At 37.9% G+C, this 25891-nt stretch overlaps 1 protein-coding gene across 1 annotated transcript in view; it reads right to left on the bottom strand.

Annotated features, from left to right (window-relative positions):
• Nucleotides 1-25891, bottom strand: part of COL12A1 (collagen, type XII, alpha 1) — a 106430-nt gene that overhangs the window by 13150 nt on the left and 67389 nt on the right. Inside the window, exons 44-60 of the mRNA XM_010565774.1 lie at nucleotides 25230-25369; nucleotides 23109-23232; nucleotides 22762-22905; nucleotides 20362-20526; nucleotides 18309-18347; nucleotides 18077-18215; nucleotides 15780-15922; nucleotides 15287-15396; nucleotides 9960-10109; nucleotides 8716-8793; nucleotides 7997-8083; nucleotides 7065-7118; nucleotides 6440-6535; nucleotides 4474-4527; nucleotides 2941-2994; nucleotides 1642-1695; nucleotides 454-525 (exon numbers count right to left, since the gene is read on the bottom strand). Of these exons, the coding sequence (XP_010564076.1) occupies nucleotides 454-525; nucleotides 1642-1695; nucleotides 2941-2994; nucleotides 4474-4527; nucleotides 6440-6535; nucleotides 7065-7118; nucleotides 7997-8083; nucleotides 8716-8793; nucleotides 9960-10109; nucleotides 15287-15396; nucleotides 15780-15922; nucleotides 18077-18215; nucleotides 18309-18347; nucleotides 20362-20526; nucleotides 22762-22905; nucleotides 23109-23232; nucleotides 25230-25369 (1703 nt within the window). The remainder of the gene's footprint in view (nucleotides 1-453; nucleotides 526-1641; nucleotides 1696-2940; nucleotides 2995-4473; nucleotides 4528-6439; nucleotides 6536-7064; nucleotides 7119-7996; nucleotides 8084-8715; nucleotides 8794-9959; nucleotides 10110-15286; nucleotides 15397-15779; nucleotides 15923-18076; nucleotides 18216-18308; nucleotides 18348-20361; nucleotides 20527-22761; nucleotides 22906-23108; nucleotides 23233-25229; nucleotides 25370-25891) is intronic.

Genomic DNA, 25891 nt, shown 5'->3' with positions numbered 1-25891 from the left:
CCCAAATAATTTTGAAATCACATTGTAAAAAGGACAAAACATTTGCAAAACAGAAGTGATTGTTATATTACCAAAGACTGTCCACCTTCAGCAGTGTACCACTTTTTTACTACACACACACATACACAAATCTAAAGATTTTCCAGTCATTTTGCTGACCTAGTTCTTTATGCTTATGCAGTGTAGGAATATATATGTCTTGGCACATAATAGCCTACGATCTTTTTAGTGGAAACCAGAGACCACAATTTCCAGCCCCAACTATTAAACTCAGCAAAATGGCATACTGTAAAAATAAAATTGTTTGAAAAAAAGGCTTGTGGTCTTAGGTTAGCTCCACTGTATTAACCACTGTCATAAGTGCAAGACAAGTATTTAAAGCAAGGACACGTCTCATATTCATCAACAGACTGTAATTTTAAATTTGATACTGTAAGTGTATCATTATCTTACTGGTGTCCCACGATCTCCTGGCTTCCCTGGTTTTCCACTTGGGCCAGCAACTCCTGGAACTCCTGGGGCACCCTACAGTAGAAGACATGTAAAGTGAATTGTGGAAATCCACAACAGTCTAAGTGCCAATAAGAAATGTGTTATTGTATCGAGTGCAATACTGAAAATGGCTCCTATCAGGGTTTTTTTTTTTTCTGTTAGGTACATATCAGGCTTGAAAACTTCCCTCTGGAAGAAATAGTTTGTTTCTTCACAGAAATGTGTTCTTTTACATAACACCACAGTTTAACCAGCATTTCTGAATCAAAAGATGCAGAGAGTGTCTATATGTTTTTGGTATCCCTCTTAATGACAGATTCCTAAAGCAGAACAAGACAGTTTCGCCTTCTAACATCATCTAGAAGGTCTGTGATCCATGTAAAAGTCTACAGCATCAAGTCCATAGAAGTAATTCTAGTGATACTAGATAAACACGAACAAAAAAAAAAGACCAATGTTAGGTTATGTGATAAAAGCTCATCTGTACACCCACAAAGGAGCACAAGGACAATCATGGGAGAGCAGGGCAGCCCAAATAATACCCTGCCCTAGCAACTCCTGCCTATATAAGTATATGTGGTGTAAAAGTGTGCTCTGTGTGCGTATGCCTACTGGGAAGACATCTTCCACCTTGCTACTGGTTGGACCTGGTGACATGGAGCTGTGGCAACTTGCCTACCTCGGGCTGCGTGATCCAGCATATGTTTTTCTCTAACAACCAGCACCTTTTCTAACATGGTCCCACAAAACACAATGAAGTAGCTTTTTAAGCAAAAACTAATCCTTAAGTACCCTTGGCAAGAAAAACTTGTACTAACATGTTTTTTTTCACCAGACTACAAGTAATAAGCTGATTGGTTTCAGTAGACCTAGCTATGCATTTAAAGATCATGGCTAATGAACCAGGTAAACTGGTTCTTCCCTTATTTACACTGGCAGAAATCAGTTTCAAAACCACTCTTATGAACGTTTGTGAACACATGTTTACGCAGCTGTCTGCCCACCTTTCACTGAGTGTTTCCCAGATCCATTTAGGATATTAAACAAAGGATCCATTTCATATTTGACAGAAACTGAAAATGTCAATGTGGCTCGCTCTTGGCTCAGTTCTCTTATTTCAGAGTATATCAAAGACAAAATTATATTTACCGATGGTCCTGGTGGGCCTCTGGGACCTGTGGGACCATCTTTTCCTGTGAAACCCTATTCAAAAACAAAAGCATGATTAGAGATCAACTTAAGACTGTAGCCTGATTAAAATGGCCTTGAAGATTATGTAATTGCAATACTCCTCATTACTACTAGCATGTATTTTAAAACCTATCCACAATGTAGGTTATAAAAATAGCTATCACAACTAATGCTGGAGAAGGCTATGGAACAATGAGCTTCAGCCAATTTAGAAGATGTTCAGCTGCTGTTGATTAACTGAAGATGGAATGAGTCTCTCTCAACATTTTTAAGAAAAGTAATCGTTGTTCTATCCCAGAGGAGCAAGATCTCCCTTTTTGCTGTTCTCCCACTCACAGATTAGCTGGAAAATCAGAGGTTTCTACTTAACTGAAGAACAACCTCCCTCTCAGATACTTCCCCTGCAAAAAGAGATGCTGAGAAATCCCATTTCAATAATCCAGCATAGCATTCACATATTAACATTGATGGCCCATGACCCACTAATGACCCACCAAACCAATGGTATGTTCTTTGGCAACTGGCTATCATATGGTGGTCTGTTTTCATTTCCCGCTATCAACTCCCACTAAAGGATAACTATAAATGCATATATCAGCTACTGATTTTGACTGTAAAGGTAAGTCATTGCTTCAGCCGTCTCAAAGGTGATATGCCACTGTGAAGACAAAAGAGATTTGCTTAGTTGACCCCAAATTAGAAGAAAGGGATTGCAGCAACACCACAATGAAATACCTGTGTGCATGCCCTTCATTATGAAGACATTTCAGAATCCCCCATCCACAGAAAAGTTCTTAGCTCCAGCCAGTCAAAGGTTAAGGAGCGAACTTGACCTTCACAGTAAGAATGGCACAGACAGATTCTTTAGGGGTATGACATCTCCCAGACATGGAGACAAGCAGAGTTTCAAAGGGATCCCCTGCAGCAGCAACAGTGGAAGACAGCAGGGCTGAGCACCTCAGCAGAGCCCTGCTCAGTGGACATACTGCTCTGTGGGTGCAGGCATCCGAGAACCTAGTCAGGAGAGAGAGCAGTGCAATTTTTACAGAACCTATCTGGCTACCCTATGGCTATGTGGGGAGGTTTTCACACCTAGGTTTTTCCAGTCCTTCCACTTTTACATCTCTAGGCTGGATGCTGATAAAAGGACTCCTTTTGAGAAAGCATTTGAAAATAGAAAGATATGATAAAGAATGGGAAAAAAAAAACAAATCACATTACTTGGTCTTTTCAGATGATAAACTGAGGAAACCTTACCCTTTCTCCTGGAGGTCCCATTGGGCCAGGTGGACCAGGTAAACCTGGGGTTCCCTAGAGTGAAAAGGGATGTTAAACTGTATCCATGACAGAACAAACATGACTGCTATGCTAATCATTCCATTATATATGCACACATTAAATATTTAACTGTCTTCAATGTTGCTTTTTGGCATTTACAAAAATAAAACAAACCTTTAGAAAAAAACATTTATTTCATATACATGATACAAGAATCTTCACCCTCACACTATTTTTTACTTCTGTTTCCCCACCAGCCCATAATTCAACTTCAAAAATCATTTTCAGTACTGTTCCCATAGAACAGATATATCTGGTTTATTGCCTTTACAAGCATGACTTACAGATATCAGCTAATCCTTTAACACCTGGTGCTAAAGCCTAGCTGCAGTCATCAGAGTGTATCTAAAGAAACAAAAATTAGACTCTTCCTTTATTTTTCTTTCCCCCTATTGTCCTATTCTTTAACATTCTGCTGCTTTATTGTGCACATTCTAAATTCTCTGTTTCTGTTCCTTCTGTAGCTTCTGGGTAGAGAATAAACCCTAAAATTAAACAAGTTCTACATTAGACAACAGTCAGGAATTTCATTCAATGCTCTGTAACTGTTGTAGGTACTGGATATTGAACAGCCTTATATCATGTTGTCATGTTCTTCCCCCTTTTTTGTGTAATCTCACTGTACACTAAAATGGAGCATTGCTTTCTGCGGGATATTACTACTCCCTATATGTATATTACTCAGGGTTATAAGGACTAATAAAACAGGCAACGAATACAAGGTCCTTGGTCCATAACTGACCTTATCTGTTTTATGAAATTAAACCCACAACACTAAGCATCTTCCATATAGTCTTTATATCTCCAGTAAAATCAAGGACAATATAGTAACCAAGGAATATTAGTTATGTCACCACATGCACAGATCAATGACCTTGGATTATCCAAATCTGGCTGATTATCAAAAAAAACCCTTATTTTTTCTTCTCAAAACCTAATCCTAGTTTACAATATAGAAACCTGCAAGTAAGTGAAATTTAATATTGCTTTCTTATTTCAGAAAGCATACAATTAATGTCCCAAGACGATTTGACTTCCAAAAGTAGAAAGCAATTAGACAACATTGCTGAAGAGGGGTTCAGCAAATGTTCTGCAACCTTTATTTTAGGAAGATGTTTAACTGCTGGTGGTCAGAAGTTGAGGGACCTTCTTGGGGAGTTATGAGTGTACTTTTCCTAATCCAAGGGTCTGCCCCTGTGCATTCAGAACTGTCCAGACAGACATTTGGCTTGACTCAGTACAGCTGTTCTTTCACTCTTGCTGTTTTGAATGGTTTACCATTTCCTACATTTCAAATTCCTAAGTGTATGATAATTATGTTTCCAAAACTATTGCTTAGGAAGGTATGAGAAGAGCCCATGATTCCTAGTGATGTCAGAGACAGCTGTCCAGCAGCCAACCTGCATCAGGAATAGTGTAAAATTACATTATCTTGTCTAAGCATCAACTTACCGATCGCCCTGGTAGTCCAGGCTGGCCAGCATCACCTTTCATTCCTTGACGACCCTACAGTTTTCATAAATGATTGTTAGACATTCTGAATTACAAAATAGATCAGAAGAATAATTAATTTATGTAAATGGACACAAAATATTTCCTGCAAGAGACCTAAATTAAGGAATCCATAAGCCAACTATGTATTATGGAATAAATCAAGATACATATACCTCTTAACTGAAGCAATACCGATCATCTCACAAACATTTGCAAATGCAGGATGACTAGTTGACATTATATTAAAAACATAGGCAAGCAGACATTTGAAGGGAGCACATATTTTGATAAGGAAGTGACATGGACTTTTCACTGAGAGACTGATACCAATGTCTTCACAAGCAGGAAAGCAGGGAAGGGTTACAAGTTTTTTCCCAGCCTCCCTTATCTTTCTCAGCTGGTGAATGGAACTGTTTACACTCACAAAAGGTAAAAGCTTGGTCTTTTTAAAGTATCACTATTTTTCTCTAACCCTATAGGAGCATATAAAGAAGCAACGTATTGCCTTTCACAACTAGCTTGCATTCCACATACACTACAGCACTGTAGTATAAATCCACGTGAGCTAAATTTGACAATATAATATTTATTTTTCACAGTAGTTTGCGTGATAATCCAGCATTAATAACTGTTGATGACACACAAATAATCAAAGAATTTGTAAACATAGCCTGCCAATGTGAATTGCAATTGATATGAAAAATGAAATTACATGACTCAAAAGTGGTGCTCTAACTTATTGTTAACTAATGAGAAGTTCCACCAATGTTGGTGTTTTCACTTTTCAGAGGTTTTCAAACTGAATGTGACAAATAAATGTATTAATTGTATTTCACATGTAAAAGGAATGTGTTTGGTCTTTCTTGCTGTTTGGCACCTCTAGGTCATCTTCATGAAGTTTTCCTCCTGGTATATAACAAAAAACTGAAAAACATCTACAGTGGTTAACCAAATCTTTCTACTTTGTCCTTACAAAACAGAAGGTGTACCTACAACAGAAGGTGTACCTAATGTCTATCTTAAAGCACATTTTATTTTCCATTTCCCAAATTAGGTTACAGACTGAGAAGTATGCAAATGCAAAATGAGACAGTGTGCAATCAGACACCAATTCTATTTTTTTTTCCATAAACTTTATATTTTAATCAAAGACCTCATACAAAAAGCTCCTCTTTATATTAAAATTCAAGCTGATCCTAAACAGGAAGCGTCAAAATTATATTCCTGCTTTTTGGGTGATTACTTATTAAAATATGGCAAAAGCAGTCTTAATGCATTCAGGATGTAGGCAAAGGGTTACCTATGCTATCTGCTATAAAAACAGAATCTGGTGGAACTTCATCAGGGTTAACAGAGTTACTCTGGCTTTGAAGGCATGTACATGAAATCAGAACCAGCCTCTCATTAAAATATGCGTACTGTTGCCAAGAAGGACCCCTAGGAATGAAGGGCTGTTTTATATGCCTAGATCTAGGCACCCATTGCCTCTCTGAACTTTCAGCTACTAATTTAAGCTCAGAAAATAGAAGTTGTACATGTAAATCTGTGAGAAAGATCTCTGTCTTCAGAGTAATATTGCACGCTTAATTCTCCTGCACCACAATTTGATAGTTTTGAGTCCTAGAACTTGAAGGCCTAGCAACTCTACAGAAGAGCTGTAAGACTAAAAATGTAGTAGCACAAGTTACAACACTTAGACTGTCCCTTCATAGGCATCCCATAAGCACATGTAACATTCAGGACAGAAAATGCTATTGTATTGAAAGAGACTTGTTTCAGAAAAAGACTTGTTTCATAATACTACTGTATTGCACAGAAAAATTAATGGCAGAGCAAAGCTGCCACCCTCTTCCCAAGACCACCATCCCCATGGACAGCTCTGACTCCACACACGTTGCCACCCGCACTCAGAACGGCCACTCACCGGTTCACCTGGGATTGACAGCCCGTTGGGGCCCTGCGGACCTGGGGGACCTTGAGGGCCAGGAGGACCTGTCTCACCACGAGGACCAGGTGGCCCCTTAAAGCAGAAAATTAAAACAACATTGTAAATGACAACCGCTTCTTAGATCTGTAACTGCAAAATCCTTTGTGTTAGACACTTAAGGCAAGTCAGAAGCCTGGAGACACGTTTAATACTTCAGAACAACTGTGGAAACAGTTATCTAAGTGGTATATTCTTTCATAAGTTATTCTCTGATTCATGTTGGCAGTCTCAGGCCAATACACGCCTTCTGGCAGTGTTAATTAGAAGTATAGCCGTCTCCTCTGTACAGAAGAAAGGACCACAATGCTGCAGAGTGTGTATTAACACCCCGATGCACGTACTCTAGTTTCCTGATGTGCAGTCAATGCCTTTGAGGCTACATATATACATAGGCTGTGTATATATAGTCTCAAATAGGTAGGCTGCACATAAATAACATATAAGCAAGTTTCCAAGTAAATTTTTAATCTCCATTCTTAGCTCAGCATAGAACTAAGCATACAAATTTTCATACAGGTAAGCATGTAGCAACATTATAGATACATTCCAGAAAGATACTTACAGATGATCCAGTCAAACCCCTTTCACCTCTGGGACCTTTAGCACCTGGGCCACCCTAAATTGAGTATTTGGAAAGAAAATTTATTTCATACAGGGAAAGCAAGGGTACATCATACTGGTGTGCATCATGAATCCTCTTTATCACACTCTTACGCGAAAGCCCTAAGCTTTGAAGTGTATAGATCACACTGTGAAAAAGAGTACCAGAATAAAAGATGTATCAGAAACTCAGGTAAGCCACATCAGCTTCAGCCTTGCCAATTCAGCCCATGAAAAATTATTGTCATTTTTGTCTCTGCAGATATAAACTTCTTCAATTTATATTCACCAAAATCTCTGGATACCTCTCTAGTAGACTGCCAGACAACTTAACTGGACTTCAGATTCCTCATGCAGCATTTTTGATAGCTTCAAATTAGAAGGACTACTGAGCTGAGTATAACTCCCATATATTCAAAACAATTGGTAGGAGCGTATTCATTCCATAGATTACTATCTCTCCATGTAAAACAAAGACAGTAGCTAATTTATTTCCCTGACAGAGTAAAGAATCTTTCCTTGGAGTGAAATCCTGACTCTGTATTTAGGAAAAATATTTGCACAGTCCGTTAAAAATATCTTGTACATGAAGTGCAAGACAGCTGAGAATGGGCCAGATTCTTTCAACCTATCAAACAATGAGGAGGTATTCACAGTGATCACACTGGAAATATGGGAAAAGGATTATTATATAAACAAGTAGAGGTGGCAAGGAGCTGCCTAACTGTGTTTTAAACTAAGATGAAAGGCAAAGAGATTACCATGATGCTATGGACGTGTTGATAGAAACTGTTTCTGTGACTGACCTTTGTTTCACAAAACCACAAGTTGACACAAAACTGCTTCCATAAACTTAAAAATCAGAAAATCTGTCTATTGCAAACAGCTCCTTACAGCTGGTCCAGGGGGTCCTGGAGGTCCCACGCTGTCTTGAGTACAGGTACAAGCATTTGGAAGAGCTGGGCATTTTGCTTCATCTCTCTGAAAATTCAATCACAACTATTACTGTCCTTTTAAAGAAAAGTATTTGGTGGCAGCATATTTTTCTAAAACAATAACAGCAAGATTCTCTATTTTCCTGTTTTAAAGTACAAGTAAAACTCACAGCTAAACAGTGGCTTGCAAATGTTTCTAGAGGACCTTTCATATTTTTAGCAAATTTTCTCTGCAAGCTACACAAGACACTAACAACAGAGGCACAGGCAAAATCATATTCATATGCAAATTCTGTTGTTTTGATATTTATATCCATTACACAATCAGCTTGCACTGACAAAGAATAAACTAGTTACTTTTTGAATGCTAATCTAGAACAGATTAAATAAAAAAATAATATAGCTATTCCATTCATAATACTTAGGATCTTAAATCACTGAAAACCAAAATATAACTGACATTTTTTCCACCATTCCTAAGGGACTCAGTTCTAGCACATTACAATCTTTCTCCCTCAGACACAAAACTTGGAAATGCAGTGTTGTTCACTGGCTATTCTGACAACTGCAATTTAGATGTGTTGTCAGTATGAGGTAGAATACCAGGCTAATACTGATATTATTAAATTTGCTATTAATAATGAATTTCTGAATAGCTTCTGGTTCATTTATACTTACCATAGAAGGGAGATCACAGCATCTGTCTCTGCTAGTCCAAACTGGACTGCATACGATGTCAAAATTCTGGATTTCTAACTGTAAAAGAAAGGAAGACTCTTGAAATAGTCTAGTGGCATTATCATTAAAAAAGACTCCTCAAACAATTTACTTCCAAGGTAGTTAACATCATTCAGACTTTCACTTCTTTGACACTGACAGAAAAATGATTTAAAAATAATAAAAAATTTAAAACCAAGCCTACATAAGGCTACAAGAACTTCAAGCACTGATGCTTGCTCTTGTTCTGAGGCAAAAAGTAACCAAATAAAGTGACTCAAGAAATATTTTGCAACACTTAATGAACAATACCGATGAACTTCTACATCAGCTGAGTGCCTGTGCACTTCAACGTGAAATCTGGCTGAAAAGCTTTTGGACCAGCTCTAAGGACTGCAGTCTTTGGATCATATATTAATTCAGATTTATGAATGGAAATTCCAGCGACATTAGTGGGGAAAAATTCTGCAGAAAGGCTGAAGTGGGGACCTTAGGTAGACTGTATGGTAAAAGCAGTTTCCTCTCTTATTTTCACCCCAAGAGCTATGCTCCTGTACTTTGATATATACAACCAAACACTTGGTGGTGAGCACCAAGCATCATCTTCGGGTGTTAGGATTTGCACACACAGGTCAGATTGCAGACTTAAATCTTCTAGTATGAAGCTCAGGTAATAGCATAGATTACATAATAAGTATAGTTAATCCACTAAGATAATTGATGTGCCCTTCATAGCAGCATCCACTTTTTCATTATAGGTTTATAGATCATAAGGCCAGTGGGGATTACTCTGATAACCCAGTACAAGACAGACCATAGAACTTGCCAGAATTAAAACCTGCTCATTAGAGAATGTCTTTCAGGAAAACAAAACAATCTTCATTTACAGATTTCCAGTGATAGAGAATCCACAGTAATGGTTCCAATGACTAACTGCTCTCCATATTAAAAGAAAAAGATCTCCACTCTTGTTTGAATTTACCTGACTGCAACTTTCAGTTATTAGATTTTTGTTCTTGCAGTTCTGCTAGAATGAGAAGCTATCAAGACCAAACTTCTCGGTTAAGTATATTGGGTCTTGCAGTACAGACACTTGAAAGCTTTGGGTGCACTACTGATTTCTTAGCAATCCTTGATCTCTAATCTCTTTCCTCAGAAAATACCAAGGGTTTGCATTAATGAATGGATTAATGCTTATTGCTTACTGTTGCTGATCTCCGGTCACCTTTCAGAAGTTTCCCAAGTATTTCATAGCCATCAGTTGTGATGTTCCCAGCCTCCTTAATTGGTTTTTCCAGTATCTCACTGCAGTCAATGTAAATCTTAACATTTGATGAAGTTACAACAATATGGACCTGAAAAAAAGTTTAACATAGTATTTAGAAAAGGCACATAGGCATATTTACTTTAATACTTTCACAGTATTTCACTGTTTAGGTAATACTGTTTTAAATTTTCTTCCTAGTAATCCTGCTTTACTTTCAACTGGTGGAAAAATTCAAACTCAAGGAAAGTCTATGACATTAGTAACCTCTTTAAAATGTGTTGAAAATCAGTAAGATGAATACACAAGCACAGCTAAGAAGTACTATTTAATGTTAACAGTTGAACTACAATGATCTATTTAAAAAAGCTTGCCTGAAAATTACCTTAAGATGGCATAAAAGTAAAAAATAAAAAGAATTTTTGAGAGGAAGTGAATATAAGCTCTTCTTGTCTTCTTCTGATGGCTGGGACCACACAAGAGGTTTATGAGTCTGGGACTGCCCACTGGCTAATAGACTCTGTCTGTAGTTCAGAGAGTAGATTGTTTCAGATCCAAAAGATCCAGGGTTCAGTTTCCACAGATGACTCAACCAGAGGCATTAGTTGCATTGAGATACAGGAAGCGAGCAGAGAAGCCTGCCCAGAAAAAGACAAACTAATGGAAGATGCAAGAGAGAAATTTCCGTGAGAGAAATTTGGCTACAAAAATACATGCTAAAATAAGGGGAAAAGGGGAAGAAGAGGAAGAGATTAATTATTGGAAATAGGGGAAACTTCAGAGGGAGAAAAGAATGACTGTAACAAAGGGAGAGTATGTTTACCAGGAGAAGAGAATGAAGCGTTTGGGGAAAATACAGTAAATCTTAAACGGAAGAACAAACAAAATTGAAGCAAAGGTTACCATTCAAAAAATTTATAGTACGTATGGAGAATGTTATGCAAGTGAATTTCCTACATTTCTATGAAAACAGAAGATATTCAGGAGTCTCCAAGAAAGAAGCAAGGGTCTGACATTTTAGTAAATCTAATATGCAGTTGATGGAAGAACATCTTAAGGCAACAGAAAGGTTTCAGTGGCTTTATACACCTTACATACAGCATATATTTTATATACAACATTATAATATCTATGTAGTTGTTAAAATATCAACACAGTAAGATCAGCAGTAAGGAATCCTTGAAGTATGTATTTATGTTTTAAAGCTTCTGTTATCACAGCACATAATACTTCAGAAACATATTGCTATTTGATGACTGCTTAAAAAAACGGCATAAAGTTGAAACTCAGATTCCCTTAAACGTCCTGAGTCAACAAGTGCCTGAACAATCTCCTGAGAATTTGTTCTTTTTTTCCATATTAAATATTTTCCCATGTGGAGTTGTCTCCAAGGCATCAGCATACCTTATCTAAAACTCTTTAAACATCATGTGCTTATGCTTTATATAATTGGAATTAAAACTTTTGAAACTGCCCTCATTTTTTGTCACGTGAAGTTCAGCTGGCATCACAGTTTAATTCTCAGTGCTGTGTTTTTTTAATTAACATTCTGAGGATTGTCCATTGACCAAATAAAAAATAATGGAAAGATAACTGAGTGTATCCAAAGTATAGTTTGGTATTACATAACAAACTTTCCACAAAATAAAGTAAGCACCGCGCCAAAACTTTAAATTCGTTATCATTTATACATCATATACTCAGCCATTTGCTTATGTGATGAAATTTTACAGGTTAACTAATCCATCAAACAGTTTAAACTCCTCTCAGATGTAATTTACTGATTCTGAAAGGTATCTAATATGCAAGTCCTTCCACTGGAACGTTAAGTATTTGTCACTATTTAAATAAAGTAAATGACATCTGCATAGCAAACATGTATTGTGGCATTTTCATTTGCACACAAAACTTAGGAGAGGTGAATCTACATCAGAATGCTGAGGGGGATCATCAGTTTGAAAATGTTCAAACAGCAAGGACTGCTGAGCATCGCCTATACATCCAAAGAAGAAGCAATTCCAGCAATCAAAAATAAGCAGAGCTCCCCCAAGTCATTGACTCAGTTAGCTAACTGCTGATTTAACACCGGCTCCAAATTCCAGCCTGGATCTCATGGCCCAGGCATAAATCTAATAAAAGTAGGTGTCTAGTGTTTACAGTAAATAGAACATGTCTGCATTCAATCCTGCTACGTTTTGTTTTCAACAAATGTTAACAATGTTAACAGAAACATTCTCTTCAGTTTCTAACACACCAACATAAAGCATTACTTCTGACCATTTCCAGTGCCAGAAGGCACTAAGGTTTTAAGAAAGAAAACATACTTTATTCTTTCTCTCCGGAGCCCTTCTAAGATAAAGCCTGATGGTGTTCTGATCTACTGCTAAATGAACCACATCAGTAAGCTAAGCAAACTATTATCTAATATGTACATCAGCAGAAAGACATACACTCATTATCAAATTTCCTGTGGCTAACTACTGCAAAACTGCAATCTAAAAGGAAGTCTATCATGGTAAGAATAAGAAAGTAGAAGTCGTCTCGCTCTCCAAAACACTCAGTTATAAATTTAATGACTGTCTCAGGCAGTCAGGATTTTTCCTATGGGACTTGCCAGATTCAACAGCTTTCACCATAGCTATGCTACGCAAAGTGTTCAAGTATGCCAAAGTAAATTTCCCTGCACAGTTAGGTGTAGTTAACTGTGCTTCACTGAGTGAGCCAGTAAGTCATCGAATGAAAACCACAAAAATGTTTGATATTTTGGAAAACATCTTCTTGCACTCTAAAAATTTGTCATTTCTTTGAAACTGGATGGTAGGAGAAATTGCAAAAGTACCTTTTGAAATGTGTTAATCTTACTTTCCTTCCTTCATCCAGCTGAAACTACTGCTATCCTCTATTAGGAGCTTATCGACATGGCTGATACATAAGGCTTTCCCAGCACATGAGCTGGGGAATCCCATGATGCTATCATTAACAACCTGACTCATATAGCAATCTCAGTAATCATCCTGGAGAGAACCCAGAAGAGTCAGCTCAGTTACATGGTAAAAAATCCCAAATACAGCTCTTTAAATCAAGGCTATTCTAGTTACTTTAAATACTGTCAAAATCTGAACTTTTGATTCCTTTCTGGGAAAAAAGAAGGGGAATGACACACTGAACTAAATAACTGGTACATTTTTGCTTAAGAAATAATCTCATAAGCAAGAATTCATAGTCCCAGAGCTTTAAGATAATTTGCAAATGGCTGTTACTCCTGTACATCGTTTGGCATCTTAGGATTGTTTACTGTTAATATGTATGAGTGCATTTAACTATTGAAATCATACAAAACTCCGGATTTTTATTTCCCATGTAATTGTTTTTCACAACAATTGTTATACATAACTGCTAGTATTGCTGGGGTTGCAGGTTGTTCCCCATTTGCTCTGATAAATGAGCAGAGCTTCGCTGTAAGTGCTGTCAGATAATTCTGCTCAGCTTTATCACATTTAGAGGAACTACAAGGAAAAATATGACTCTGAATGTCAATGAAATTAGCAGCAGATGCTTAAAACAGACTGCTGGCAGTACAGCATGTAGAGAGCTTCACACCACTGAGCTGAAGAAGGGAACTCTCAACTCTCACACTATCTAAAATGAGGCATGCTACATGCTGTTCTGTGTTTTAACAGTACTTCTTGGTGATGACTCAACTTTTACACCACAACAATATCTATCCTAGCCTTTACTGACAGTTTTTCTCACTCCAGTAGATTAATATATTCCCTTAAAATTCAGTTGTCCTACTAAGCTATCAAAAAAAAAAAAAGAGGCAAAAAGCCAAATGCCAAGGATAAAATAGAGGTTGCCTACTGCAGGCGTGATCCAAGCCTACTCATAAGCATGAGTTACAAAGTCAATGACAAACTTTTCTTCATATATGCAAAAATAATTAGCCATTAAAGAAATTATAAAACAAGAATAATTGGATATAACATAGAAGCAGTTTGGGAAATTATCCTGTGTCAAATTCTGAGGAAACCAATAGCTTTTATAGTGCTGTGTGATTCTTGCAGTCCTCTGAGTTTTAAACAGATGAAGTCACAAAACATTATAATGCTGGCACCAGCTATCTTTCCCTGCTTTCAGCCTAGCAGAGCTAGGTTGACAATGTGGCCTCCAGTATCAGCAAGTTGACAGACGCAACCTCTTATCAGTATCCTCAAAGGAATACTGGTAGTGACTAGTCATGCAGGAGAGGGTATCATAAAGAAAACAAATGTTATACTCCAGCCATATTTAGTCATCAGAAGAAAACTAAACTAAACAGAAGGGAGATAAATGAAAACATGAGAATGTGCATTTCAGCTCACAAAAATGTTGCAATTGCAACTCACTTTCTTGCCCTAAATGTATATACTTAACACAGCAAAAAATATTTTTTAAATTGTGTTTTAGGTATATATGTAGCCTGACTCAAACACTTCCTGATGACTAGAGGTAAGGAAACATGGCAGGATCAAGTTGTCATAATTCAATGCACAAAATTAGAAAAGCAAGCACAAAACTATCACAATTGAAGGCAGATGCAGTAACATGTAAGGATTTCACTAACCATTTTGACAGTTCAAAAAACATTGAGTTTCATTCTAAATCACAAATAGATTATACAATCTTTTATGGGGTCTCTATTATTATTTTTGCTTCCTCAGCTAACATTACTTTGGAATATTTTAGAATCAGTGAATTTAAGCCAAAAATATGCCAATACACATTCATACATAGAAAATATATACATATACATGTATTATGTTTGTTAAATATATCAATCTTATTCAATATGCTATTCACCGCCCAGAATTGGTTCCCTGCCTTTATCAATAGCTACTTGCTTTCCGTGGCTATACCTTCCTCTTCTCTGAATGATTTCAAATCATTACATTTCCCCCCCAGTCTTTTCGCACCACAACTTCTTTTCCTTTTTTTTTTCCCATTTATCTTTTATTCTCCTCTTTCATGTTCCAGGAATCAAGCTATGATGTCTTGTTCAGATACATCCCTCCACTTACATAATCTCAACAAATTATTGACAAATCTCTTGCATTGGTTCAAAGAAGAGCTATAACTTCAGAGATCTTGTTTTACTTGATCTAATTTTCTATGTCAACTTACAGTACCAATATAAAGACTGAATATAACTGACAGTGACTTCTCCTTGCTTGTCTTTTGTTTCAAAGAACAGCACTTCAGAAAGCAACATTCATAATTTCAATCCTTTACCTTATGGAAGCTTCCATAAAAGATTTTCTTTACTTCATCATTATCAAAAGTTACAGTCTGAACCTCTCCCCTTGTATCCTTGTTAAAGAATGACAGTACTTTGCTGGCAGCTGCAATAAATGAAAATAATACATTTCATTTCATATGTACTACTGAAACCACCATCCTAAGATACACTTATAGATAAAATGTAGTATACCACTCAGTTGGGTAAACACAGGTTATAGATGGTCTTACTGACCCATAACTACATAGATGTATTTTCCTTTGGGTTTAGAGGTAATACCAAAGTTGAAACGTAGCTTAGATGAATTATTCTTAGTTGAAAAAAAAATTAATGTACAAAGTGAAAAAAAAAACAAACCTCTTAAAACTAAAAATATGTAATCATTTACCATGCAGGAATGCTTTGGGTTTGGAAATATTTGGGAAGAATGCATGCAAAGTAATGTAACATATAAACTCTTTATGCAATAAGCATAATCATCCTTACGATCAAGCACAACTCCAACTTGTGGTTTGTAATCTCTGTCTGTAATCTGCCAGATTGCAAAGGGCTCATTGGGGGATTCAGGCAGAAGACGGAATAACAGAATGATAGTGTACGCCTGTGGCAATCCCTCTGGGTGAATCTCCCTGTTAAGACAATATGAAGACATTTTTTCACATGGAAACACATGAGGAAAATAAGATCTTCAACATTTGCTCTTTTTCAAAGAAAAGACATGAGAGTAACAGGGAAACCACAGTGTTTAATGGACTGAGCATTTTAACTACTGTCTCAAATAGAAAAGAACTTTGTGATAAAAAACACTATGTGAGTTGTTAAGATGAACTCACAGCCTGTCTTCAGTTGGTCCAGGCACCATGGTTATGGAGGAAGCCAGAATATGACCAAGAACTCTTGGAGATGTATTCTTGTGGCAAGATTTTGTATAAACTACACATATTTAAAATTCCTTGATGATAAGTACAGAAAAAAGGACCGCAGCTTCATTCTTTTTTCATCTGGCCTGTTTTAGACAGGCAGCAGAAAACAGCACTTAACTATTGCTGCCCTTCAGGCACAGATACAGTGAAGGAGATCTCTGATGTATTCTCTGGATTTGGTAATGTATTTGGGTTCCACCTCATTCATCAGTGGCTGATGTTTAGATTTCTGATGTTCAGACTGTTAGACATTAGAAAAGCAGAAAGCCAAAAGTAAACAAAAACATGCATTAAATGGCCTCCAGTATTTTCTGAAGGGGAAGGGAGGGAATGCAGGAAGCAAACTGTAAGAAAGGAGGTAGATTCTGCTTCTCCTTAATCATCATAATGGAACTGAGAAGGGGATTTGGCCTCATGAACATAAATATAGAAACATTAAAGCAGAGAGAGGAGCTGCTCTGTGTTTTAGGTAAAGCTTATGTACCCATACAATTATGGACACTGCAATAATAGCCATATCATTAAGTCAACACCATACAGCACAGTGCAAGAATGAAAATATTAAAGTAGGTATAGCAACACAATTTTAACTTGGATACTAAGTTATTTCAGATACGCAAACAACTATGCCACGAGGATTAGGATGCTTTTATTGCTTTGCTGATTCAGTCTAAAGTGAGTTTTCTTTTCTGGCTTCTCATGAAACTAAGTGCCCAGAATACTCCGGCAAGTCTACTCCACTTCTTACAGCAGACAATGGACTATGTATCACAACATTTAAAAAAAAATAAAGAAATAAATAATAGGAAGTCTGTCTTTTCCTTCTCTTTTTATCATCTTATCCTGCTAAATGCAAGGTTTATCTTAATGTAAGAGAGTTGCAAAACTGGGATTATCTGTACTTCCTTAGATCATAAAAATCCAGGCTGTCAGAGACCTATCCCCACCATAGCTGTAATGACACATCAATGAACTCAAAAAGTCCTCAAGTCCTCCACTTTGAAAGTTGTGAGCTGAGAAAGCTGGCAAAAAGAAATTATTTCTTCATGTACATCAGCTCCTATGCCTGTGATCTGATCTTTACCCAATCCAGCAGGATTGCAGAAGATTTCAAAGGCTTGTATGAAAAGATTAAATTTCCTTAAATTTAATAGGAATAATAGGTTGTCTTTAGGCATCTCCTCTGACTCAGAACGACTTTTTTTGAAGCTTACTTAAATAGATGGGAGAGGAACAAATGTAAAGAGAAAAAGAGAGCGCTACTGTTTCCCTTTTAGTAAAACTAGCCACTAACTAAGTCTTTTTGGGGGTTGTGAAAAAATGTTGGCAATAATGACCGTATATTACCCCTCCATAACCAAGCTCTAAGACCACAGGCCCTTGAAAACTCCATTCCATTTGCCAAATACGGCAACTCAAGCAGAGGAGAAACTGCCCTAAGTCAATGGCTTCAACGTGCTGCCTACTGCAATATGAATGATGCCTCTGCAAAAAGTGGTACTTATCCCTCCATATTGAAACCATTTCTCTCCGGCAACATGGAGCTCATTGTACTAAGGAGGCTGCTGTTCAACTGCCTAAGGACAAACTGTGGATTATATGTAACTCAAATGGTTAAGAAGCATAATCTCAAAAAAGAACAATAAGCAACTGGATTAATAGTGAACAGATTGCAACAGAAGAAATAGATTAGCTTTTAATGAGAACAATGATAGATGTTCTCTGGAGTATATTTCTTGGAGTTCAGTGAAAAGATCAAATAAATGCATCTTCCACAAGATACTAATGCTACCATCTATAAACTCTATTAATCCTTCCTCACCTGTTTGCCATAAATTGGAGTCTTTCAGGTTTACTTACCGTATTGGCTGGCTGACAAAGGCATTTTTGTGGAGTCTATATGCTACATAGCTTGGGAAAGAGCCTGATTCCAGTGATACGCCTTGTACAGAAGCAAAATGCTTCTCTGTTAGATTATATGATTCCAGCATCTTGAAACCTTTAAATCCAGAGAGAAAATAAAAAATAAAAACACTGTAGAGATGTAAAAGACACAAATGAAGCTATGCCAAAATATTAGACAGTTACTTACCAGGTGAAGTGTATCCCTCCAAGTAAATAAGAGGACAAGCTAAAAGACATGAAACAACATATAATTCAAAACTATAAAACCTGACAGGAAATAAACATGTATATACTTCAGAAAGTTTTATTACCAAAACATCTGTGCTATTATTAATTGTCGGCCAACTTTTTTTACATTTGTAATACCGTGTTCTGCGGTAGATGTACTGTTAAAATCTTTACTTCTTACTTTTAGTAGGGTATTTCTACTGTGACAAATTGTATGGAATAACAAATGAACCCCCCAAATATTTTAAAGAGTCTAATTCATATTAAGAAAGGAGCACAATGACACAGTCTTTCCATGAATATTTAAGGCATGAGTCAGGCTGCCTAATAGCTGTCAGATTCACAAGGAAAAACTGCAGATTTATATGGCTCCTCAGGAGCCAGCGGATGAGGCAGTTAGGGAGTACACAGTTGCACATGACAGGCCTGAGAATTTCTCATTTTTGCCTTAGAAGGATTTCACTTGAGTAAACAACTCAACTTTATTTAGATAATTTTGAAACAGCATCAGCTGCACCTCTTTAGCACCCCTAGACCAGTAGTAAATAAGGGACCTGTTGTGTCCTCCAGTTCACATTAGGCAACATTCTAATTCTTAAAGAGCAGTAGTTCTCACTGACTGTTACTCTTTTTGTTATACTAGTACTTTCGAAATGTGAGACAAGATTACATAAAAAATAATACCTACCTCAAAATTTTAAAAAAGTAACTTGCTCCCTTAGACTATGTCCAGTTATTATGAAACCTAACATTTATATACATACATTTCTTTTGATGTACCTTAAATGGGATGGCAACTTGTATTGGGTTTGCATGGCAAGGTTTTGGTAGCATGGGGGCTACAAGAGGGGCTTCTATGAGAAGCCGCTAGCAGCTTCCCCCCTGTCCGACAGAGCCAATGCCAGCCAGCCCCAAGACGGACCCACCGCTGGCCAAGGCCGAGCCCATCAGTGACGGTGGGAGTGCCTCTGGGAGAACAGATTTAAGAAGGGGGAAAAAAGTTGCTGCAGCACAGAACCTGCAGCCAGAGAGAGGAGTGAGAAGATGTGAGAACACCAGCCCTGCAGACCCCCAGGTCAGTGCAGAAGGAGGGCAGGAGATGTTCCAGGCGCCAGAGCAGAGATTCCCCTGCAGCCTGTGGTGATGAAGACCATGGTGAGGCAGGCTGTCCCCCTGCAGCCCAGGGAGGTCCACAGGGGAGCAGATCTCCACCTGCAGCCTTGGGAGAGAAGACCCCACACTGTAGCAGGGGGATGCCTGAAGATGGCCGTGATTCCATGGGGAAGCCCACGCTGGAGCAGGCTCCTGGCAGGACCTGTGGCCCCGTGGAGAGAGGAGCCCAGGCTGGAGCAAGTTTTCTGGCAGGACTTGTGACCCCGTGGGGGACCCACACTGGAGCAGTCTGTGCCTGAAGGACTGCAGCCCTGGGAAGGGACCCACGCTGGAGCAGTTCATGAAGAACTGCAGCCCATGGGAAGGACTCATGATGGATGGAGGACTGTCTCCCGTGGAAGGGACCCCTTGCTGGAGCAGGGAAGAGTAAGGAGTCCTCCTCCTGCAGAGGAAGGAGCGGCAGAGACAACGTGTGATGAACTGACCCCAACCCCCATTCCCCGTCCTCCTGTGCTGCTGGGGGGAAGGAGTTAGAGAAAATCAGGAGTGAAGTTCAGCCCGGGAAGAAGGGAGGGGTGGGGGAAAGGTGTTTTAAAATTTGGTTTTATTTCTCATTATCCTACTCTGATATGACTGGTAATAAATTAAATTATCTTTTTTCACAAGTCAAGTCTGTTTTGCCCATGACAGTAATTGGTGATTGATGTCTCCCTGTCCCTATCTCGACTCACAAGCTTTTTGTTATATTTTTTCTCCCCTGTCCAGCTGAGGAGGGGAGTAACAGAACATCTTTGGTAGGCACCTGGCATCCAGCCAGCATCAACCCACACACAGCTGTAGCAATATACAAGCATATGTATTGATTTAGGAAAAGGAAAAACAAAATGTCTTCTACTCACTTGAGGTAGCTGTCTCACACACAAAGGTGACGAGGTTATCTTGAATCTTTTCAAAGGCATCAAAGTCATCAACAATAAATACATGACGCTCACTGGGCTTGCTGGCAATCTTGGCCAGCTCATTGTAATCTACATCAGCCACACCAACCACAAAGACACTGAAGCCTGCAAAAATAACACTTGTTACTTGAAATGTAGTAAACATGCATTACCATTTTTCAGGTCAGTATTTCACAAACCATCTCTACCATTGATTTCTCAGGCTCTACCTGGTCTTTTATTTGGCCTTCATTATGAGCATACATTCTGGATATCCTTTCAACCTATCCAAGCTCAGGAGGGATTAAACTGATTTTTGCATCATTAAACTTTCTAGTCCTCCCTTCATTGTTTTTTGTTGGGCATTATCCAATCTCACACAGCCTTGGCTACATAGTCCCCTCACTCTTTCATACAAAATGTACAATCCTCTCAATTCTACAGTATCTTAAATCTGTGTCCAAAATCTCTGTGCAGACTATTAGTTATCCAGTTCTTTACCTGTTGCCCTCTCCTGCACTTCATGCTTCTTAGTTTCTTTTTCACTTTCTTAACGTGGTATTCATCTCACTAATTTTTACTTTCCAAGTTAGCAACAAGTCTAAGCTAGTTGTCTAGTGTTCCTCTATAATCAACAGACAGACATGGGCAGATTAAGAATGCAATTCATCTCACCTCCCTAAGACGCTAACAACTTCAAGACAGAAGAAGCCATGGTCTGTAGATGCCTATCTGTTGCTTTCTTCATTAGCCATAAAAGGACCATACATGATGACCTTAGACTAGACATTTAGTTGTTAGATGGCTTAAGTCAAACAAGACCCTTGAATTTGATCATATCACCATGTGTAATGGCATAATCTCCTTCTTTGTCAGGGTGATTTTCCTCTCCAAATCCTTAATTAGCATCTCCTTGTCTTCTGTATCAAGGTTTTGTTTCCTGCTAGCTTCTAGCCTTTACAGAATTCTGTCTCTGACTCATGTCTTCCTTTCCCTTCTCCCACCTAAGACTCCATGTGACAATTGGACCTCTCTTTGCCATACCAGAAAACAAGGAAAAAAAAGAAGTCACTGCACAATTCAGCACTATACAGAAAAAAATCTCCCACAAAACTTCATTGACAAGAAACTGCATAGATATTGGAAATGCTGGTTGGAGGCTGAAAGCAGAATTCAAATTTATTGCAAATGATAAAGCTATTTTTATTTACATTTTTAATTTTTCAGAAAGATAATTATTCCTCTGTAGCCAATTCTGGTGAAGCTTTGGCTGAAATACTCTGTCCAGCTTTGAGCACAACATTTAAGATGCAAAGAAACCAAAGCAAGTAGAGACGAGATGAAAAACCGTAAGAGGTTTGGAAAACATGATAAACAGGAGGTTGAAGGAAATGGGTTTGTTTAGTCTAGAAAAGAGAAGACAGAAAGAGGAAATGACAACAAACTTCAAATATGAAGGCCCGTTACAGTGGACAGTGATCAACAGCTTTCCTGGTTAACTAGGTAAATGAAAAGAAGACAATAGTTTAATTAGCCTGAAGAAACACTTAGGTGAAATGTGAGGCAAAGCTTTCCAACTATTAGGGTAGTTAAGCACTGAAGCAGATTATCCAGGGAGACTGTAGAGATTTTTATGAATAGGGTAGCCAAACATCTTTAGAAACCATCTAGACAGAGCTGATGCCTTCAGATCACAGAGGCAGAGATGACAACTTGTGGTTTACATGCCAATGATTTCCATAAGGAAGTACAACATCTCCTTACTCTGGGAACAGGACTCCAGGTGGTTCATGCACTGAAATGCAAAACTGCTGGGTGCAGGGACAGGAATAGATTGTTAGGCTCACATAAACAACATTCAGCAAATCTGAAGAGGAAGTGCAACGCTTCTTCGCTCAAAAGGCAATGAAGGAGTCAGTTCAGACCCAGTTCCACCAAAAGCAACTACTTTAACTGGAGATCCACTGGTTTATATCAGGTAAATCATAAAGCTCAAAAAGCCAGGCCCATTACATCAAAAGCACTAGACTGGAGTACACTTCACAATGGTCCCTGGGGTCCACACATCAAGGAAGTAAAGAGGTAACCAAAAGTCATGTCTATGAAACGATATGCATGACGAATTACTTGAAAGCCTTGGGAAGCCACAACCTTCCCCAGAGAGAAAGCTAGAGGAAAAAAAAGTAAGTCTGGCCCAGACAGTCTAAACTCTTTAAATAGTTTTGGTTTTTCCCAAATATTCAGAATATATTTCTGAGTCCATAAATGATGAAACGATTCCCAGATAATTGAAGCATCGCTTATAATTGCATTGCTTAACACATAAGGAAATAAAAGAGCCAGGTACTGCGAATTGCTTACCAGAGTGCTGTATGACCGTTGCTGCTTTCCTCACCTCATCCTGAGACCGACCGTCTGTGACAACAACAAGTACCTTGGGAACACCTCGCCTCATGCCACTCTCCCAAGTCAAAACCTTTTCTTTGATAAATGTTAGGGCTTTGCCTGCAAAGCGCACAATGAACAAGGAGTCAGCTCTATTATCCACAAGAGAAGAAACCCCTTACTTTACTTTGAAAGGGCAACAGCCACACAGCTAAAGTAGAAGAACATAAAAACCTAATTCTTCAGCCATGCAATATTAGGATAATGAAGTAGTTTCTGAAAATATTTTATCCTAAAGAAATATAATTACGGCTCAGAATTACCTGTCCTTGTGTTTCCTCCTCTGTACTGAATATTTTGAAGAGCTCCCAGGGCCTGGGCCTTGTCATCAAATGTATTCAGTTTAAATTCAGATTTTGCCTCATCACTGTACTGCACAAACGAAACCTGAAATGCAATATATCACAGTGTTCAGTCTCATACCTCCACATTCAGACCAGTTCTCACCACTGAAATCCACATTGTGGTATGTTAGTAAGCATTAAATAGTTGAAAAATCTTTTTAATATCTGTATGATTATGCACACACATACATATTTACAGACACAGATATCATCACAGCAATGTGCACGCAACACTTTTTTCTTTCTTTCTCTTTGTGTATGAAATGTCATGTGACCTTAAATAAGTATGATTAACTTATTGCTATTACTGTGATGCAGTATATATAGTGCTTATTCTCTGCTTCTGAGCAGATGTACAGTATCTACAAAACCTCTTCCAGTTTTTTTCAGGAAATACAAGAATAATTTGGCAATAGAATGTCAATAAAGTTGGAGATATACAAAATTGTGTATTCTTTTGCCTTAAATACTGGAATACAATCACTGGATGTTTATTCTGAAATCATCTTTAAATATTATATCTATATATTTTATTTTGCTCCTTTTAATGTTCTGAAAAATTGCAATATTATAGTATACTAATTTGATGCTGAATAGACAACTCTCTGTATGTATATATTCACACTTATTGAAGTAAATTCCCTTTTAAGTGATTAATATCCAATTCAAAACCTGAGATTGTTGCAACTATCCGAGAGGTAATATTTTACTAAACATTAGCATTTACATGTCTCTGTCACCTATATTAAGCCTTCTCTAGCTCTAGGTCGGGGACCCATATATGTTCACAGGAAAAAAAATATTATAAAACAAACAAACAAATGGAAAGAAAAACTACCCAGTATAGATTAGAGCTAAGAAGGATAAAGGATGTCTGAGACAAAGCAAAGTATGAGGGGTATCTTTTCCTTAAAAATGTCTAGAGAGTTAAGGATAGGGAATCAAAGACCTAAAACTATGCCTAGAAGATGAAAGGCAGTCCATGAGCAATGCAAATATTTTTTATAGTTACTGGGGAAAAATCACTCCCACAATCTCCCACAAAAAAAACACACCTTCAGCCTTCTAACCAAGGAAAATGCATTGCACCTGCAGGTCGTTGCAATGCTCCAGAAATACCTTGTAAGAAACTCTCTCACATCTCTTCATCTAGTGAAAGAGAAATGGTTACAGGAACGTAGGCAGTGACCTCATCCAGCTTCCCATAAGCAAATGAAAACCAGTAATGGTGCAAGGCTTACAGTAAGAAGCTGTCTTACTGGAAGGAAGGAAATGTCTTTGACATAACTATGATCAGCCCAGAAATCCTGAAAGTCTATTCCTCATTAGCTATTACTGTTTACCTTTTAAAGATTCATTAATTCATAAAGAGGACTAACTTTTCACCTTTTCCTACTTTCACTATGCTCACTGTGGAGTGGACACATCTCTCTTTAGGATGGGATGAAGAGACTTCTGCAAGTGCCTCTCTCAGAGGGATTCTGCCTACTTACTGCAGTGGGATTCTAGGCAGCTCGACAAGACAAGGCTGATGGCAAGCCACCTGGACTCTACATGTACAAGACTCCTTTCTTACAGTGAGAAATTAAAAAGTAAACTTAAGGTTCACTCAACGGTCAAGACTGTCCCCAAAACAGATTTCTGATACGACACAGATAAAACCTAGCATATAACAACTAGGCTGTGTGCCAGTTGTTGATGCCCTATACAAAGAAACAAAAACTATAAAATTAACCATACATTGACCGTACGTCACCCCAGTGTCTCTGCCTGGAGGATTCCCACACACTACAACTTTTGTCTTTCAGGATAGTAACCTCTCAGGATAGACTGGATTCCCTCTGTATTTACAAAATGACCAACATATTTCATAAATAATTATACATGCACACACATACACATACACATGCGTTGTACAACAGTCTAATCCAAAAAAATGACAGCATTCTGAAAGAAAGGAAAAATCAGATGTAACTTTAGTAATTCAGCTTCATCTTCAGTTTCCCTCCAAAATGTACCCAATGGAAATAACAAACCTACCTGGATTCCAGCAGGATTAATCAAGTCAAATGCTCCTACTGTGTTAAAAACAAATTTCACTACTTTGTTGAAGTTATCATCACCAATACTCCAGGAAGCGTCAGTCAAGAATACTATGTCTGCTTTGGCACCTCTGCATACTGAAAGACCATGAAAAGGAACACTTAAAACACATCAGTCATATCACTGTGAAATAAAGAGCATTGCTTCAAAATTTGAAAATTCAAGAATGACAAATATTCAGCAAACTTCTATTACCACACAGTCAACCTGGCAGATGGCTAATGCTCAACACAAAAACGTTTATTAAAAATTTTCAAATAAAAGTTCAAGAAATGAGGAAAAGCTCAAGAATCGATTGTAAATGTTTTAAATTAATTCTTTTTTTTCTGAGCAGCTGCCATAAAACATAAATTGTCTGCTGAGGGCAGACAGACTCACAGACTTGCTGCAGAGCTATAGAATATCATTAATTTTTTCCCCAAATGTATGCACCTTGCTGTTCTAAACCATGAAATGTTGAAGTCTAGTACAGCTCAAGAGCAAAAGGATGGCATTAGGAAACTGGTCTCAAACTTATTTCCCTACAATGCTGTGCTAGTTTTATATCTACTTAAGTTTATGAAAAATAGAATTAAACTCTGAAGCAGTGGAGCATCTAT

This window comes from Haliaeetus leucocephalus, unplaced genomic scaffold, assembly GCF_000737465.1.
Source record: "Haliaeetus leucocephalus isolate CR32 unplaced genomic scaffold, Haliaeetus_leucocephalus-4.0 Scaffold195, whole genome shotgun sequence".
In the NCBI taxonomy this organism is placed as follows: Eukaryota; Metazoa; Chordata; class Aves; order Accipitriformes; family Accipitridae; genus Haliaeetus; species Haliaeetus leucocephalus.
This window is presented reverse-complemented; position numbering and strand designations above follow the sequence as displayed.